The sequence below is a fragment of the Apis cerana genome, linkage group LG2 (assembly GCF_029169275.1).
Source record: "Apis cerana isolate GH-2021 linkage group LG2, AcerK_1.0, whole genome shotgun sequence".
Taxonomy (NCBI): Eukaryota; Metazoa; Arthropoda; class Insecta; order Hymenoptera; family Apidae; genus Apis; species Apis cerana.
Window position 1 is genome coordinate 10,117,779 of NC_083853.1, and position 14,406 is coordinate 10,132,184.

Consider the following 14,406-nt stretch of genomic DNA (forward strand, 5'->3'; position numbering starts at 1 on the left):
ATTTAATAATAAAAAAATCTTAAGTCTTTTAGTGTAAATATAATCATAAAATAATGAATTTAAGCATATATACGTGATAGAACAATAAATATTAATAATATTATAGTAAAATCTTTTTGATTTTTATTAGAATTATATAACTTTTTTTATTGATATAATTATGAAATATAATAATTTTTTTATTTATAATTTTACATTATATAAATTATTAAAATTATAGAAATTATATAAATAAAAATGTATATAAATTTTTGAGCGCTGCAATCGATGCAGAGTTGCCGATCATCTCGTATATTTATTATACGACTTTTTGATTTTGGTTACTTTTATTAAGAAAAATTTTTAAAAAGATATTTAAAGAATATTTGATAAGGTTTAATAGTAATTTAGAAGCTATTATTCAAGTAATTATAATAATTCGTACTCAGTACATTGTGGAATGTGCGAGGAGGAGCTACTGTGTTACGCAGCTCTGCATGATGCCATCCGAAAAATGCGTAATAAACACGAAGAATTCGTGTCTTATGCATTATCGAGTTAACATTTTACCACTCGACGTGAGATATGAACTGTTTAATTGGAATACATTTACGACTAAACAATATAAATCCGTATTTCTTATTTTTACTCGGTAGCACGTATACGTGGCAACAGAGCAAAGTTGTCGAGTGCTCTGTCACTTCCTAGTCAAAAGAAATTCTTCGAGCACAAACAATAATATATTTACACTGTTAAAATAGTAGAATACGGTGTAACTTTAAAAGAATACTGAAAATAGAAATCAATAACTTCCGTAAGTTTTAATATTATTTTCTCTTTTTATTTTGATATTATTATAGCAATTCATAAAAAATTCTTTAATAAACAACATTTAAATTATCTATCATTCAATAACAGTTCTATTTTGTATTTACAAAATTTTTTTCATATTTTTAAAAAGAATAGAATATAATAAAATAAAATATGATTTGAATAATTAGTATGTTAAATAAATTTACTTTATTATTTTTTATTTTGTCAATATAGGTATATTGTATTTACTGATATATTTATGATTTTTGTATATATAATAAGCTGATGTTGGCTATATTTCTAAATGGCTACATTTTTATTATTGTCCTCCTAATAACACAATGGAGGAGCCAGCAAAGAAAAAACAACGTATTGAAAACAATGAAATTGAAAAAGATACATTATCAGATATTGAGCAATTACAAAATAGTCTATTGGCACAATGCTTATGTAATATACCAGAAAGTAGTTTGCGTAAACCATTTACTAGTGCAACAGTGGAAGCTGCAGATGGTACTTTCAGATCTTCATTATTATCAGAATGGGAACCTGATCAAACTTTGGAATTCATAAGTGCTTTACAGCTTTTATTTGATTTAGCCATTAAACAAAACATTAGAGGTGTTATGTGCAGAAGAGTTGTAGATGTTTGTGATGCGCTGGCGCGAAACGAGCATAGCATTATAGATCAAATAATCGACCTATCATGTACAACAAATAAATTTATATCATTTGCGGCTAGCAGAGTTCTTGCATCATTTTTTATTATAACAAAAGAAAATATTGACACAGCATGGTTAGAAAGATTAACGCAATCTTTAGTGAATACTCATTCTCCAAGCCAAATGCTATTTACATTGGATGTTGTGAAAAGAGTTGTGGAACACAAGGACTGCAGTATTCATCCTTTTGAGGACACAGACAGTATAGTATCACCATCAAATTGTAATACAATATCAATTTCAGATGCAGAAAGTTTTGATAGTACACCAGTAAAAGCAATGTGTGTCAAAGCATTAGAATCTAAATGGACTATATTAGTATCAAAATTTGATGCTATTTTAAGTTCATATACACCTCAACATGAATCAGCTGTTATTACATTCCTTGATTTATGGGAATCTATTATTTCTGTTAAAGCCAACTTATCTGTTATTGATACCAAACTTTTTTATTCTCAATTAGACAATCTTGTTGTACTTTTAAATGCCAATGTTCCTGGTGTAATTTGGAGACATCTTCTTGGATTATTTAATGAAGTATTGTGTTATGGAAGTACTTTGGCATTACAAGATGTATTGCCAGATGAACCATGTTCTCTTGCACATTTGATTGTAAGAGCTGTTAAAGATTGGAGATTATTGGATGCTCTGCCATATAGATATGGTTCTGGAAGATTTGGAGGAGGTTCTGGTGAAGGTGATCGCCCCCTTCTACAAAAGATAATACTTTTAGTTTTAAAAAGTGTTGCTGTGACTGTTAAAGAGACACGTAGCGATTCTAGTGACTCTTCTTTGGGTTCTGAAGCAGAAGATCTTGATGCTGATATGGCAGTTATTGAAAGAAGTATTAGAGAAGTTTTACGACAACTTGATCAGTGTGTTAAAACTTTAATGCCATTTCATCCTGAAATGCCTTTATCACAGTGGGTTGTACAAATGTTTCATGATCAAGATGATTTTTTGATTGAAGGCATGGTATGTTGTTTAGATGTAGCTGTTGGTTTATTTTATAGAGGACCTCCACAAAATGATCTTGGTCATATGCTTAGTCCAACTTTAACTTTTATACAATTTATACATGCTGTATCACATGATCCAGATGTCTTATTAGATTTACTTGTTAGTAATGAGACTTGTTTCTTATTATACTTATTGCGATTTTTAAAATATGTTAAAAGAAATTGGACAGAATTTGTTTCTTGTTGTGGAAGAGAACTAGATGATACCATGACAATATTGATAAGACTTCGTTTAGCAATTGATAGATTAGTTTCAAAAGCTTTGTTTCCTTATAACATAAATCCAGTTCTACGTTTGTTAGAAAAATGTGAATCCTTCTATGAAGGAAATATAGATAACTAATTATTTGTATGAGATTCAAAATTTAACTTTAGAATGATCATTAGATTGATGTACAAATTGTAAGAATAAAAGTTTTATCATTTGATTTATCAGTCAAAAAATAATACAAAATTTCATTAATTTCATTTTGATAAACGACTGAATTATGCTACTGTCTTTTGTAGTACTGAATATTTAGAATAATATTAAAAAATTGCAAACAAAAATTTTTTATTTATTATAATTAGCAAAATTTCATTTATTTGAAACTATTATTAAAATTTTATACAAAAATTATATTTGCATTTCATAGTTGAAGTATAAATAGATTGAAGTAGTACAAAGATTAGCTAAAATTAAATGCTTCACAATGAAATTGCACTTTTTATGGTGCTATGAAAATATATTTGCCAAAGCACCATTGGAAATAAATTTAAATGTATATTACTAGAGTAATATTTATATCTATACATAAAAGTTGAATGTACAATTTGCCAGTCAAATAGAATTATGTAAGTTTGATTCTGATGTGCATTATTAGATATATATATATATATATATCTAATATATATATATATATATATATATATATATATATATACTTTTATATTACTAAATTTATATAAAATTTACAAATAAATCAAAATGCGATAAAGATTTTTATTAAAAAACATTTAAAAAATACATAATATGAAAATTTTTGGTTTTTAAAACTATAAGTATGAAAGTTTAAATTACATTATTATATTGGTTTTAGATTTTAACAATTGAATTAATATTTTATGCCAGAAATATTAACAAAATGTTTAATTGTATTTTTTGATCAAAATTTATAAATAAATTCATTAGTTTGTTTAATAATTGTTTAATATAATTTTATAATTTTTTTTATTATATCCATGTACTTAAATACAGGTGTAAAATTCAATAGTGTTTATTAAAATGAAACATTGTCATATTGTCATGATTTATTAATTATGTATAAATAATAATAATGTAAAATATTGCAAGTATAAATGTAAAATTACTGGCAATATGAATGAAACTTATTAAGATTTAAAAATATGCCAGTATTAATAAATTATTAGATACAAATGGCAATAATTGTTCCTAAGTTAAAGTTAAGAACAATATTTGCCATGATTATTTTGGAGTTGTTAACAAATTAAAATATTTGTATATATTAATTGTGTGTATAATGTTCATTATGCATACTTAAAAATTAACTTTGTAAGTATACTTTATATAATACACTAAAAATCTACATATTTTTACTTTTATAATTATAGTGTAACTTTATTTATCATTTCCCTTTGTAGATCTTTTAATAATGTTTGCAATATGTATAATGTAAAGAGTATAATAAATTAAAAAATAATAAATTATAAATATAATGAAATGTTATGGTTATATAAATATAATCAAATGATTGGAATAAAAATTAAGTGAAATTTGGAATTAAAATGAAATATTCTATGTTCTTGTACATTACCAATTTATTTTAATTTACATCTTTATAAAACTATGATATGTCTACAAAATCTAATATGAACTATAGGTTATCTAATGTTGATATCCAAAATTTAATCTATTTTTTTAAAATCAGCATTTGAATATAAAATAATTTAAGAAAAATAAATCTTGACTGAAATAAGAATAATTATATGTTTTAGGATTTTTAATCGAATATTCTATCTCCAAAGACAAGATTGCATTTTAATGTGTACAAGAATAATCGCATAGAAAGAATACGAATTTAAAAATAATTAAATTATTACACATATGAAAACATTTTGAATATATACGAAATAGTCATTAATTAAAAATTATTGTATCATGACTTGTAAAAATACTTACATATATGAATAAATTTCTGAGTGTACTATACAATTATTTTGTTTTAATGAAATGTGTAAAAAATTTATGGCAATATCAAATTTATAAAATTTATTAAAATATTTTATTTAGTATTTTACAGTTACTTATTCTAGATAATTTCAAAATATTTTTTTTTATTATAAAATAAAATTGTATCAAATTACATTTTTCTTATTACACTATTTTATTTTTTTAATATGTTGAATTTTTTTTATTTTAAGATTATATTCTATTTTAAAATAAAAATATAAATCTTGTATTTTAATATTGTTGAAATCTCTCTCTCTCTCTCTCTCTCTCTCTCTCTCTCTCTCTCTCTCTCTCTCTCTCTCGATTATATTGTAATTTATAATTTAATTATTTTATATAATTAAATATATATATTTTATTATCTAAAATTATTTATAAAATATATTTACAATTATATATAATTACTTTAAAAAATATTTTTCAAAGTATTTTATTTTTGATATTTCTAATAGTTCAAAGATAATATTTCGATTTTTTGCAAATAATTTGAATTGACAAAAGTAGAAAATTTACCGAAATTTTAATTATCGCAAACCAAATAAGCAAAAACAAAGTATATGTTATATATGTTATTACTTATACGACATCTATTTATTCTTTCTTATATACCCTAAATTAAAAAATTTGGTGACATTGACAGCGTATACGGTAAAGGAAAGTATTGTGTATAATTTATTGATATTTTTATTGTAAGTACGGATTATTTTTATTTTATTAAAATATTTTATATTTTAATAACAATTATTTATTTTATTTCATTAAAGATTTTGTCAAAATGGAACTTAAATTATTGGAAAGAATAGAAAAACTTGGGTAAGTAATTGGAGGTTATAATATTGAATATAATATTGTTCCTTTTTTGTGTGTGAATATAAAATTTTTTTTTATAAGAAATATTAAAAAAAAATTTCATTTCGGGATTATATTTAATGTTATGAAATTTATACATATTTCTTTTTATGATTCCAAAATATAAATCATGATAGCTATTAGGTTAAAATTTAAGCATATTTAAAAGCATATTTAAATTTAATAATATTTAAAAGAAATTTCCTTTTATATGTTTTTATGTAATTTTAGTAAAATGAAAAAAATTATTAATATATTTGACATTTTTATTTTTAACTTTATTATTTAATATAATTTTTTATTATATAGGTATAATGGTCAACTGATAGAACCTAATAAATTCAAAGAAGCCTTAAAACAAGGTCCAAAATCACCAGAATTTACAAAACTTGTAGCATGGTTAGCACATGAGATTGCATTATTAAATGATATGGATGAAACTATTCATGCAATTGTGTCACCAGATGATTCTAGTTCTTTCTTATTAGAATTAAGCTGTTTTCTTAAGGAATTAGGATGTATGAATGAGAGATTAATGACTGGTAATGTTAATACAAGATTGACAACTAAACAAGATACATATATCTTATTAGATTTTTTGGGAGCAGAATTAAAAACTTGCAGATTATTAGAATTCAGAAAACATAAAAATTTAAATTCCACTGCTGTTGTTGTTGTAAGTTTTCATCATTAAGGTAGGATCAAAATATTTAAACTATATCATAATTTTATTGAAATAAGTTTGAATATATTTTTTATAGGAAGAGAGTGATACAGCTAAGGATCTTAAAGATATGTTAATAGCTTTAAATTTTGAAAAACCACCAAATGATATTACTTCAGAAAAGCTTTTCACAAGACTGGAGAACAAATTGACTGAAGTATTAAAAATAGCTCCTTCTGAACTCGTAGGACAACCATTAATTACTCATGAATTCTCAGAAGCAGATTGGAAAGATCTTCAACATATACAACAAGAATTACATGATGAGTATAGAGTACGCCGTGATATGTTGCTCAAAAGACTTGATGTAACAGTGCAATCTTTCCTAGTAAGTACATGTTAAATTTTAAAATGTTAAAATAAAACATGTTAAAATAAAATTGTTTTTATAAAATATGATTTTTATTTTTAAAATAGTGGTCAGATAGAGTTAAAGCTCAAGAGGCTGAATTAAATAGACGTTATGAAGAAACTAGAAAATTTTTAAATGCAGAACCAGACATTACAATTGCTGATTTATTAGCAGCAAGAGATGATATTGCATTAATGGAAAAAACAAGCAATGCAAGTGTTAGAAAAAATACTCAAAGTGAAATTAATAAAGTTATTATAGGAGAAGTACCAGATAGAGGTGGAAGACCATATGAACAAGAACCACCACCACCTGAAATGCCACCTTGGCAAAAAGATAGAGTACCAGGACCTTCAACTAGGTTGGTAAAAATTAAGAAATATAATTTTAAATTTTAAATGATTTAATTCAAAAAGATGAAGATATATGCACTTTATAAATATTATTCTAGTGGAGGTCGAGGAAGTGGAGGCAATAGAGGTGGTGGTCGTGGAAGAGGCAATTTTCAAAATTCTAATGCTACTTATATCAATGATAATAGAAATTCATATAGTGGTCATGGAGATAGTGGACATCAAAGTTCAAATTTTGCTCCTAATAGTGGTGGATACAGTGGACAAGGAGGAAAACAAGGAGGTAGTTATGGAGGAGGATATGGAGGACAAGGAGGAGGATATGGAGGAGGATATGGAGGAGGATATGGAGGAGGACAAGGAGGAGGATATGGAGGAGGATATGGAGGAGGACAAGGAGGAGGATATGGAGCAGGACAAGGAGGAGGATATGGAGGAGGTCAAGGAGGATATGGAAGTGGATTTGGAAGTGGTGGAAATAATAGTTATAGTGGAGATAATAGAGATGGAGGTAATGGATCTAATACAATGGATCTAAAATCAATAAATCTAATAAATTATAAAAATATGAAAATTGCAAAATTTTAAACTTTATGAATGAGTTTGATTAAACAAAAGTTGTTTGTTTTTTAAAATTATAAAGTATTTTAATATTTAGGATATGGTCATCGATACTGTAATCCAGGTAATATAGGACCTACATCTCAATCCGAGTATAAAAGTGGACAACAATATCAAAGAGGAGGTTCTAGTGGTCGAGGAAGAGGAGGTAGAGTTCAAGGAGGATGGAATCAAGGAATAGATAATTATCAACGTGGCGGATATAATCGTGGTGGAGGCCAAGGAGGACGACAATATTAAAATATTTTGTGTAATGTATTTATTATGAATGTAATATTAATAGTAAAAGATATTTGCATCACAGAGCATAATAATTAATATCAATGAATTTCTATATAACAAATGCTTAAAATTTATATATCTAACATTGTTTTAAACATTATATAAGTTAAATAATAAAATAATTAAAGATAAAATGCAAATATTAATTCTAAACTAAAAAATGAATAAAAAACATTGATATTATTCATAGAAACATAAATAATTTACTCTTATATGAATTAAAGTAATTAAAGTAATCATTGTATCCTATTTTATAAGACTTTCTTGTGTTCTGAATATTAATTTTGGCTATGTATTACTTTGAATTTTATAAATATGCATTCTTTTGTATAATGAAGAAATAGTGAATATGTTGAAATTAATGTAATTATACAATGTAATATGTAAGAAAACAAAATTTAAATTATTTAATTGTATAATATTTATCAAATATATACGTATATATTATAATTACTGAACTTGATTTGATTTTTTTAAATTTATCAATTAATTAGTTTGCAATTAAAAAGAATTAAATATTTTTACTACACATATGAAAATATATAAAAAAGAAAAACAATTTAAATTTATTTAATTACAATTTTTTTATCCGCAATTTGAGCAATACCTTCTATATTCCTTATAATTCATGACTGGTCCATAAATCGCTTATAAATTACAAGAGTTTAAATATATAAGGAAACAAAATGTTGATGTACGTTTTTCAATTAAATCATTATATTTATTTTATTTTATTCATTTGGAAAAATCAGAAATTTTATTATATTGGAATATTAAATTTAATTTTGGTTTGATTTAATATAATGTTTAAATATCTCTCGCGCAGCTTACGTCACAGTTTACAACCACACTCTATGTATGTGTCATATAATGATAAGTTATAAAGTTCAATGTTTTGTCTGTTAAAAGTGTTATTTTTTCCATGAATATTGTTATCTATCAGTATAAAAAAATGATATTTACCATTAAGCAATGACACATTTACAAGATACTTGATTGATTGATTCATCTTAGATATTTATGATAATTAGGTATTTATAACCGAACGTACATGTACCTTATTATTAACATTGTATTTTAATATAATTTGTTTAAAAATTATAGTTTATTTATAAAAATATATCATAATTAATAACTAAGTATATAAAAATAATAAAAATTATTTGTAAATATTTTTATAATAAATTGAGAAATGTCGAGTATTCTAATAGAGGATATATAAATAATTTTTATTTTATTTTTTTATCTAAGGTCTTGAAGGAAATTCCATATATATATTATAATTATTTATAAAAAGAAAATGTCGGGAGGAGAACGAAAAAAACGTGCTTGTGATAGAGGACAAGGTTGGGAAGAGGCTGGTGCTGAATTTTATCAAGAAAGTTATCCTGCAGCTATTGAAGCAGATTTACAACAAGCATTACAAAGAGATCCTTCTCATATTGCAACTTTACTTCCAAGTAAAAAGTCTCGTGTTGGTAAGTAATAATAATAAAATGTATATATAGTAGAAAGTACTGTATATTTTATATTTTGTATAGCAACTGGTAAACGAATACGTAATGATACAAAAACAACATTAAGAAGACGTACTAGTACAAGATCTCGTGGTACAACAACATCAAGACGTATGTCAACAAATATTCATGATGCAGCAGTTTCTATGTTACCAGATTTATCTGAAAATTTATCTAATGAAGAACGTACTTGGGAAGAAATTATGCAAATTAAAGCTATGCCTGTATGCATGGCACAAAAAATACAATTGAAAAATCAATTACAAGTATATTTATGATAATATTAATAAACAAAAAACAATTTATTAAAAATTATATATTTATATATATATATATATGTTTCAGAGTGCTACAAAATTAAGATTACAAGGTTTTGAACAATTAAAATGGCAACGAAGAAAAGCTTGGCAACAATTTCGTATTAGAATGAAGGAAACATATTCAAAAATGGAATTATGGAATGATAGTCTTAAAACAATTGGTGGAAATTTTGGCATGGGAATAGTTGCATACTTTTTATTTATCAAGTGGTTAATGTATCTTAATGTACTTTTATTTACAATTATGTTTTCATTTATTATATTACCTGCAATATTATTGGATATACCAGAAGAAGAATTATGCATAAATTCTAATAATAGCAATAGTATATCTTGCTGTTCAGAATTATATCAGAATATAACTCATGAAAGTAATAGCATAACAGACATCGGTATCTTAGAATACACTTTATTATTTTATGGTGTATATAGTCATATAACTTATGATACTTCTGGCATATTTTTTAATTTACCATTATCTTATATTTCTGCCACTATTGGTATATTTATTCTTAGTTTAATAGCTATTGTTAAATCAGCTGCTAAAAGTTTCAAACAGAGGGTAATTGAAAATGAAGGCCAATTTTATCAATATTGTAATTTAATTTTTGGTGGTTGGGATTATTGTATACATAATGAAAAATCTGCAGCAGTAAAACATAAAGCATTATATAATGAAATGAAAGCATTTTTAGAAGCTGAAAGACTAGAAGAAGAAAGACAAAATCGAACAAGAGAAGAAACAACAAAATTATTTTTTATGCGTTTATTTATTAATTTAATAGTTTTAACAGTATTATGTGGATGTGGTATGCTTATTTATTATATATTTGAATTTTCTTTCAATCAAATTTCAACACAAATCGATCAAACATATGACTTACAGTATTTATCTTTAAGTAGAATTGCTCACTTATTTTTCGAGTTTCTTCCATATATATGTATTGTTGCTTTAAATCTTGCAATACCATTTTTATTTCGATATTTAGTTTCTTTAGAAAATTATAGTCCTTCATTTGTTATAAACATAACTCTTCTCCGAACTGTTTTTTTACGACTTTCTTCTTTGATTGTTTTACTCACTTCATTTTATAGATTAATTGTAACAGAAGTAATGGATAATGAGTGTACTAATACTGCTAATAGGCGACCCTTGTGTTGGGAAACATTTGTAGGACAACAATTTTTCAAACTCTATATCACTGATCTTTCTCTTCAGTTTTTCATGACATTTTTTGTCAATTTTCCTAGATCACTAATAGCTAAACATACAGAAAACAAAATATTACGTTTTTTCGGAGAACAAGAATTTGATTTATCTAAGCATGTGTTAGATGTTGTTTATTTACAAACTGTTTGTTGGCTTGGTTTCTTTTTTGCACCTTTATTACCATTAGTTGCAATAATTGGTACTTTTTTGTTATTTTATATAAAAAAGTTTGCATGTTTGGTAAACAGTATTCCTTCAAGTAAAGTTTATAGAGCAAGTAAATTAAATGCATTTTTTATGTTGGTTTTATTAATTTCTTTTATTTTATCTACAATACCAGTTGGTTATTCTATTGCTGAAATTCTACCATCAAAATCTTGTGGACCATTTAGAGGTTTTAGATCTGTATGGTCATTATTAATTGTGACATTTGCAGAATTTCCTGATTGGCTTCAATCTATCTTATATTTTCTTAGTACTGCTGGATTTGGTGTACCAGCTTTTGTTATTCTTACTTTACTTTTATATTATTATTATGCTGTATCGATAGCAAACAAACATATGGTAACAGTTTTAAAAAATCAATTAGTACTAGAAGGTCATGATAAACAATTTTTACTTAACAGATTGAGTGCATTTATTAAACAACAACAAGATCAGAATAAATATCATCAAGAACAAGCAAATGAATTAGGCACATTTTCATAATCAATATTATATATGAACATTGAAATTTTTACATAATCTCTAAAACGCACAGATTTAAAAAAATATTTAATATAATCACATTTAATACAATTTAATATAATAAATACTTTTTTGTTAGCATTTATTACATAATAATAATAAAACTAGTTTGATTTATTTTTTTTTTTTAATATTGAATTGAAGGAAAAAGATGTTTAAGATATAATTTTTAATTTAAAAATATCTAAAATAAGTTTTTATATTTATTATTAAATATTATTATTTAAATTTTTAATATATTTAATTTTAAATGTGTTAAAAAATAATACTTAAAAATCAGGGTACAAAATGAAAACCGTGCAATAGTAGAAAGAATTACAGATTATTTATTATGTACATCTAGTTTTAATAATTGTAGAAGAGGCTAAGATACAGTATAATAGTAGATATAAGAATATTTTTTCTTTCTTAAATAGTTTTTTATAAAATTTTAGATAAAATAATGTAATCAATTTTTTTTTATAGGAAAACAAGATATTATTTACTTTTTAATTTTATAAATAAACATTAGGGTGCTTTTGCTAAAATAAAGTAAAGTGATATATGATGGACCTATTTTTAGATTAGCTGGGTATTAGAAATATGATTGTAAATAGATTGTGTAGGTTAATCAAATGATCCTTAATAATAAAAACACATTTTATAATGATTTATTACTTATATACCAAAGTAAATAATAATCAGATAATTTTATTAAAAAAATATTTTATTTCTATAGTAATAATTTTCGTTTATACCTTTATAATTCTAAGAATAATTTTATAATATATATTTTATTACAAAACTTTATTTAAAATCTTTTGATATAAATATCTGATATTGCGAATATTTATAATTTTTAAATATTAATTATTGTTTACTTTAAAAAAATTTTGTGTAACACTGCCATTGTTTTATATATATATATATATATATATATATATATATATATGCATGTATAAAAAAATCCTTTGTAGGAATTATGCATGTATTTCTTGCAAATATTTATTTTAAAACTGCCAATATATATTATATATTAAATGATTTACAAAAACATTTTATATAAATTTTATACAAATTGATCATAAAAAAAAACAACTATATATGAATGTCATATTAACTTTAATAAAGAATTATATTATATTGATTATTATGTTATAAATCATAATCTATTTCTTTGATGTCATTATGAACAGTATTAAAAATACTATGATATATTATACTAAGTAGTATATGTATGTAATAAAAAAAAATCTTTAGTGTTAACAAAAAATAGCAAATGCTTTCATCTTCATTACAATTTTTATATATTTATAAAGATAATGAAATAAATTATAAATTTACTATTTATCTTATAAAAGACTGCACATTTCTGAAACAGCTTTCCTACTTAAACTAAATCATTTGCGATATTTATCTATTAATAAGGGATAATAAAATATCTGTTACGTATGAAAAAATATATGCTCATAAAATATGGTTAATAAACTACAACATATACAAAATATATAAAATATTTATTTTTATCTATACATTAAAATAGAATAATTTTTATAATTCATTAAATATATAAGAATTCTTTATATTATATCAAGTTTGTTTTCAGTTATGATTCTGTAGAATGTAGCTAAGAAAAAAATATATTTTAATTAAATATTTATTATATTTTACAATTATAAAAAAAAACTTTTATTTTTTATTTACATAAAATAACTTACTGCTTCAGCGATATCAATCCAATCTATTGCAGCTCTTAAAGCATCATTTTTAGATGGTAATTTATCATAATTCCAATAAGTAAAATGTGAAAATGTTCCCGTTAAATATAAATTACGTTCTATATTTTCTATGTCTGTTTTTTGGCGTTCAAAAAATATAATACCTTTATATCCAAAGGGTATTGTTATCTTTTTTCCTTGAAGTGGATATCCACGAAATGAAGAATTATAATCTATGTAGAAAGATCTTTATTTTAATTATCTTTATTATCTTTTTATTATTTTAATTATCTTATATTTTATCTTGTATAATCTTATATAAATATTTTATTAATATAATTAAAGTAATATTTTCTATGAAAAATATACATAAACATATATATTTATTGACTATAGATTCAAATTTAATGAACTTACATTCGTTATCCACTTTATGAATGTAAGGTGTAAAATAAGAGGAAACATTTGCAAATTCATCACCATAAATTTTACATGGCATTAAATGCAATACCTTTTGTTTTTCTTCGGATAAATCGTGATTCATGTGTAAACGAATAGCCATATTTAAACGGAAGTACCGCGTTTTATTTAGGCGGGAATGAATTCAATCGTTACAGTTATTTTATCTATTAATTAAAATATAGTTTATATTTTTTAAAATGTATTTATCATTTAAACTTTATAATTAATAATCTTAAATAAATATCATCAAATAATTAATTTGCTATAAAATTATTAAGTGTTTTAATATTTATTTATTAATAAAATAAAAGAAAAGAATAGTTTAGAATTAATTAAATATTATGCAATTTAATAAAATATAAAATATCAATATAAAAAGATATATAAATACAAAATATATATCTTTTGAAATTATGTATAGATATGTGATCAATCGTGTATAGTGGGGATGGTCCCCACCTTTACTGAAACAAACGAAGTGGGGAGGAAAATTTACTATCGTCCTGCGA

The 14,406-nt window shown here is 23.5% G+C and overlaps 4 protein-coding genes across 5 annotated transcripts; 3 read left to right on the plus strand and 1 right to left on the minus strand.

Annotated features, from left to right (window-relative positions):
- The first annotated feature begins 147 nt into the window (after window positions 1-147).
- Window positions 148-2,987, plus strand: LOC107996895 (protein lines). Its single transcript, XM_017055216.3, has 2 exons — window positions 148-793; window positions 1,027-2,987. The coding sequence occupies exon 2, from the start codon at window positions 1,134-1,136 to the stop codon at window positions 2,874-2,876; it is 1,743 nt and encodes a 580-aa protein (XP_016910705.1). The 5' UTR covers window positions 148-793; window positions 1,027-1,133; the 3' UTR covers window positions 2,877-2,987.
- Window positions 2,988-3,605: 618 nt separating this feature from the next.
- LOC107996691 (protein FAM98B) lies at window positions 3,606-8,402 on the plus strand. The gene is made up of 7 exons (XM_017054860.3): window positions 3,606-5,452; window positions 5,528-5,576; window positions 5,922-6,288; window positions 6,374-6,664; window positions 6,754-7,049; window positions 7,140-7,552; window positions 7,700-8,402. Exons 2-7 carry the CDS (start codon window positions 5,539-5,541, stop codon window positions 7,900-7,902), a joined length of 1,608 nt encoding a protein of 535 aa, XP_016910349.1. The 5' UTR covers window positions 3,606-5,452; window positions 5,528-5,538; the 3' UTR covers window positions 7,903-8,402.
- Window positions 8,403-8,541: 139 nt separating this feature from the next.
- On the plus strand, window positions 8,542-12,387 carry LOC107996912 (transmembrane channel-like protein 7). Of its 2 annotated transcripts, none has more exons than XM_028666241.2 (4): window positions 8,542-8,975; window positions 9,196-9,422; window positions 9,486-9,727; window positions 9,807-12,387. In XM_028666241.2, exons 2-4 carry the CDS (start codon window positions 9,245-9,247, stop codon window positions 11,697-11,699), a joined length of 2,313 nt encoding a protein of 770 aa, XP_028522042.1. In that variant the 5' UTR covers window positions 8,542-8,975; window positions 9,196-9,244; the 3' UTR covers window positions 11,700-12,387. The 2 variants fall into 2 exon arrangements, with proteins under 2 accessions (XP_028522042.1, XP_061927084.1); XM_062071100.1 differs by having other exon boundaries at window positions 8,798-9,109.
- Window positions 12,388-13,215: 828 nt separating this feature from the next.
- Window positions 13,216-14,056, minus strand: LOC107996729 (ribonuclease H2 subunit C). Its single transcript, XM_017054909.3, has 3 exons — window positions 13,853-14,056; window positions 13,436-13,668; window positions 13,216-13,344 (listed from the first exon to the last, which is right to left on the minus strand). The coding sequence occupies exons 1-3, from the start codon at window positions 13,995-13,997 to the stop codon at window positions 13,324-13,326; spliced, it is 399 nt and encodes a 132-aa protein (XP_016910398.1). The 5' UTR covers window positions 13,998-14,056; the 3' UTR covers window positions 13,216-13,323.
- Between the last annotated feature and the right edge of the window lie 350 nt (window positions 14,057-14,406).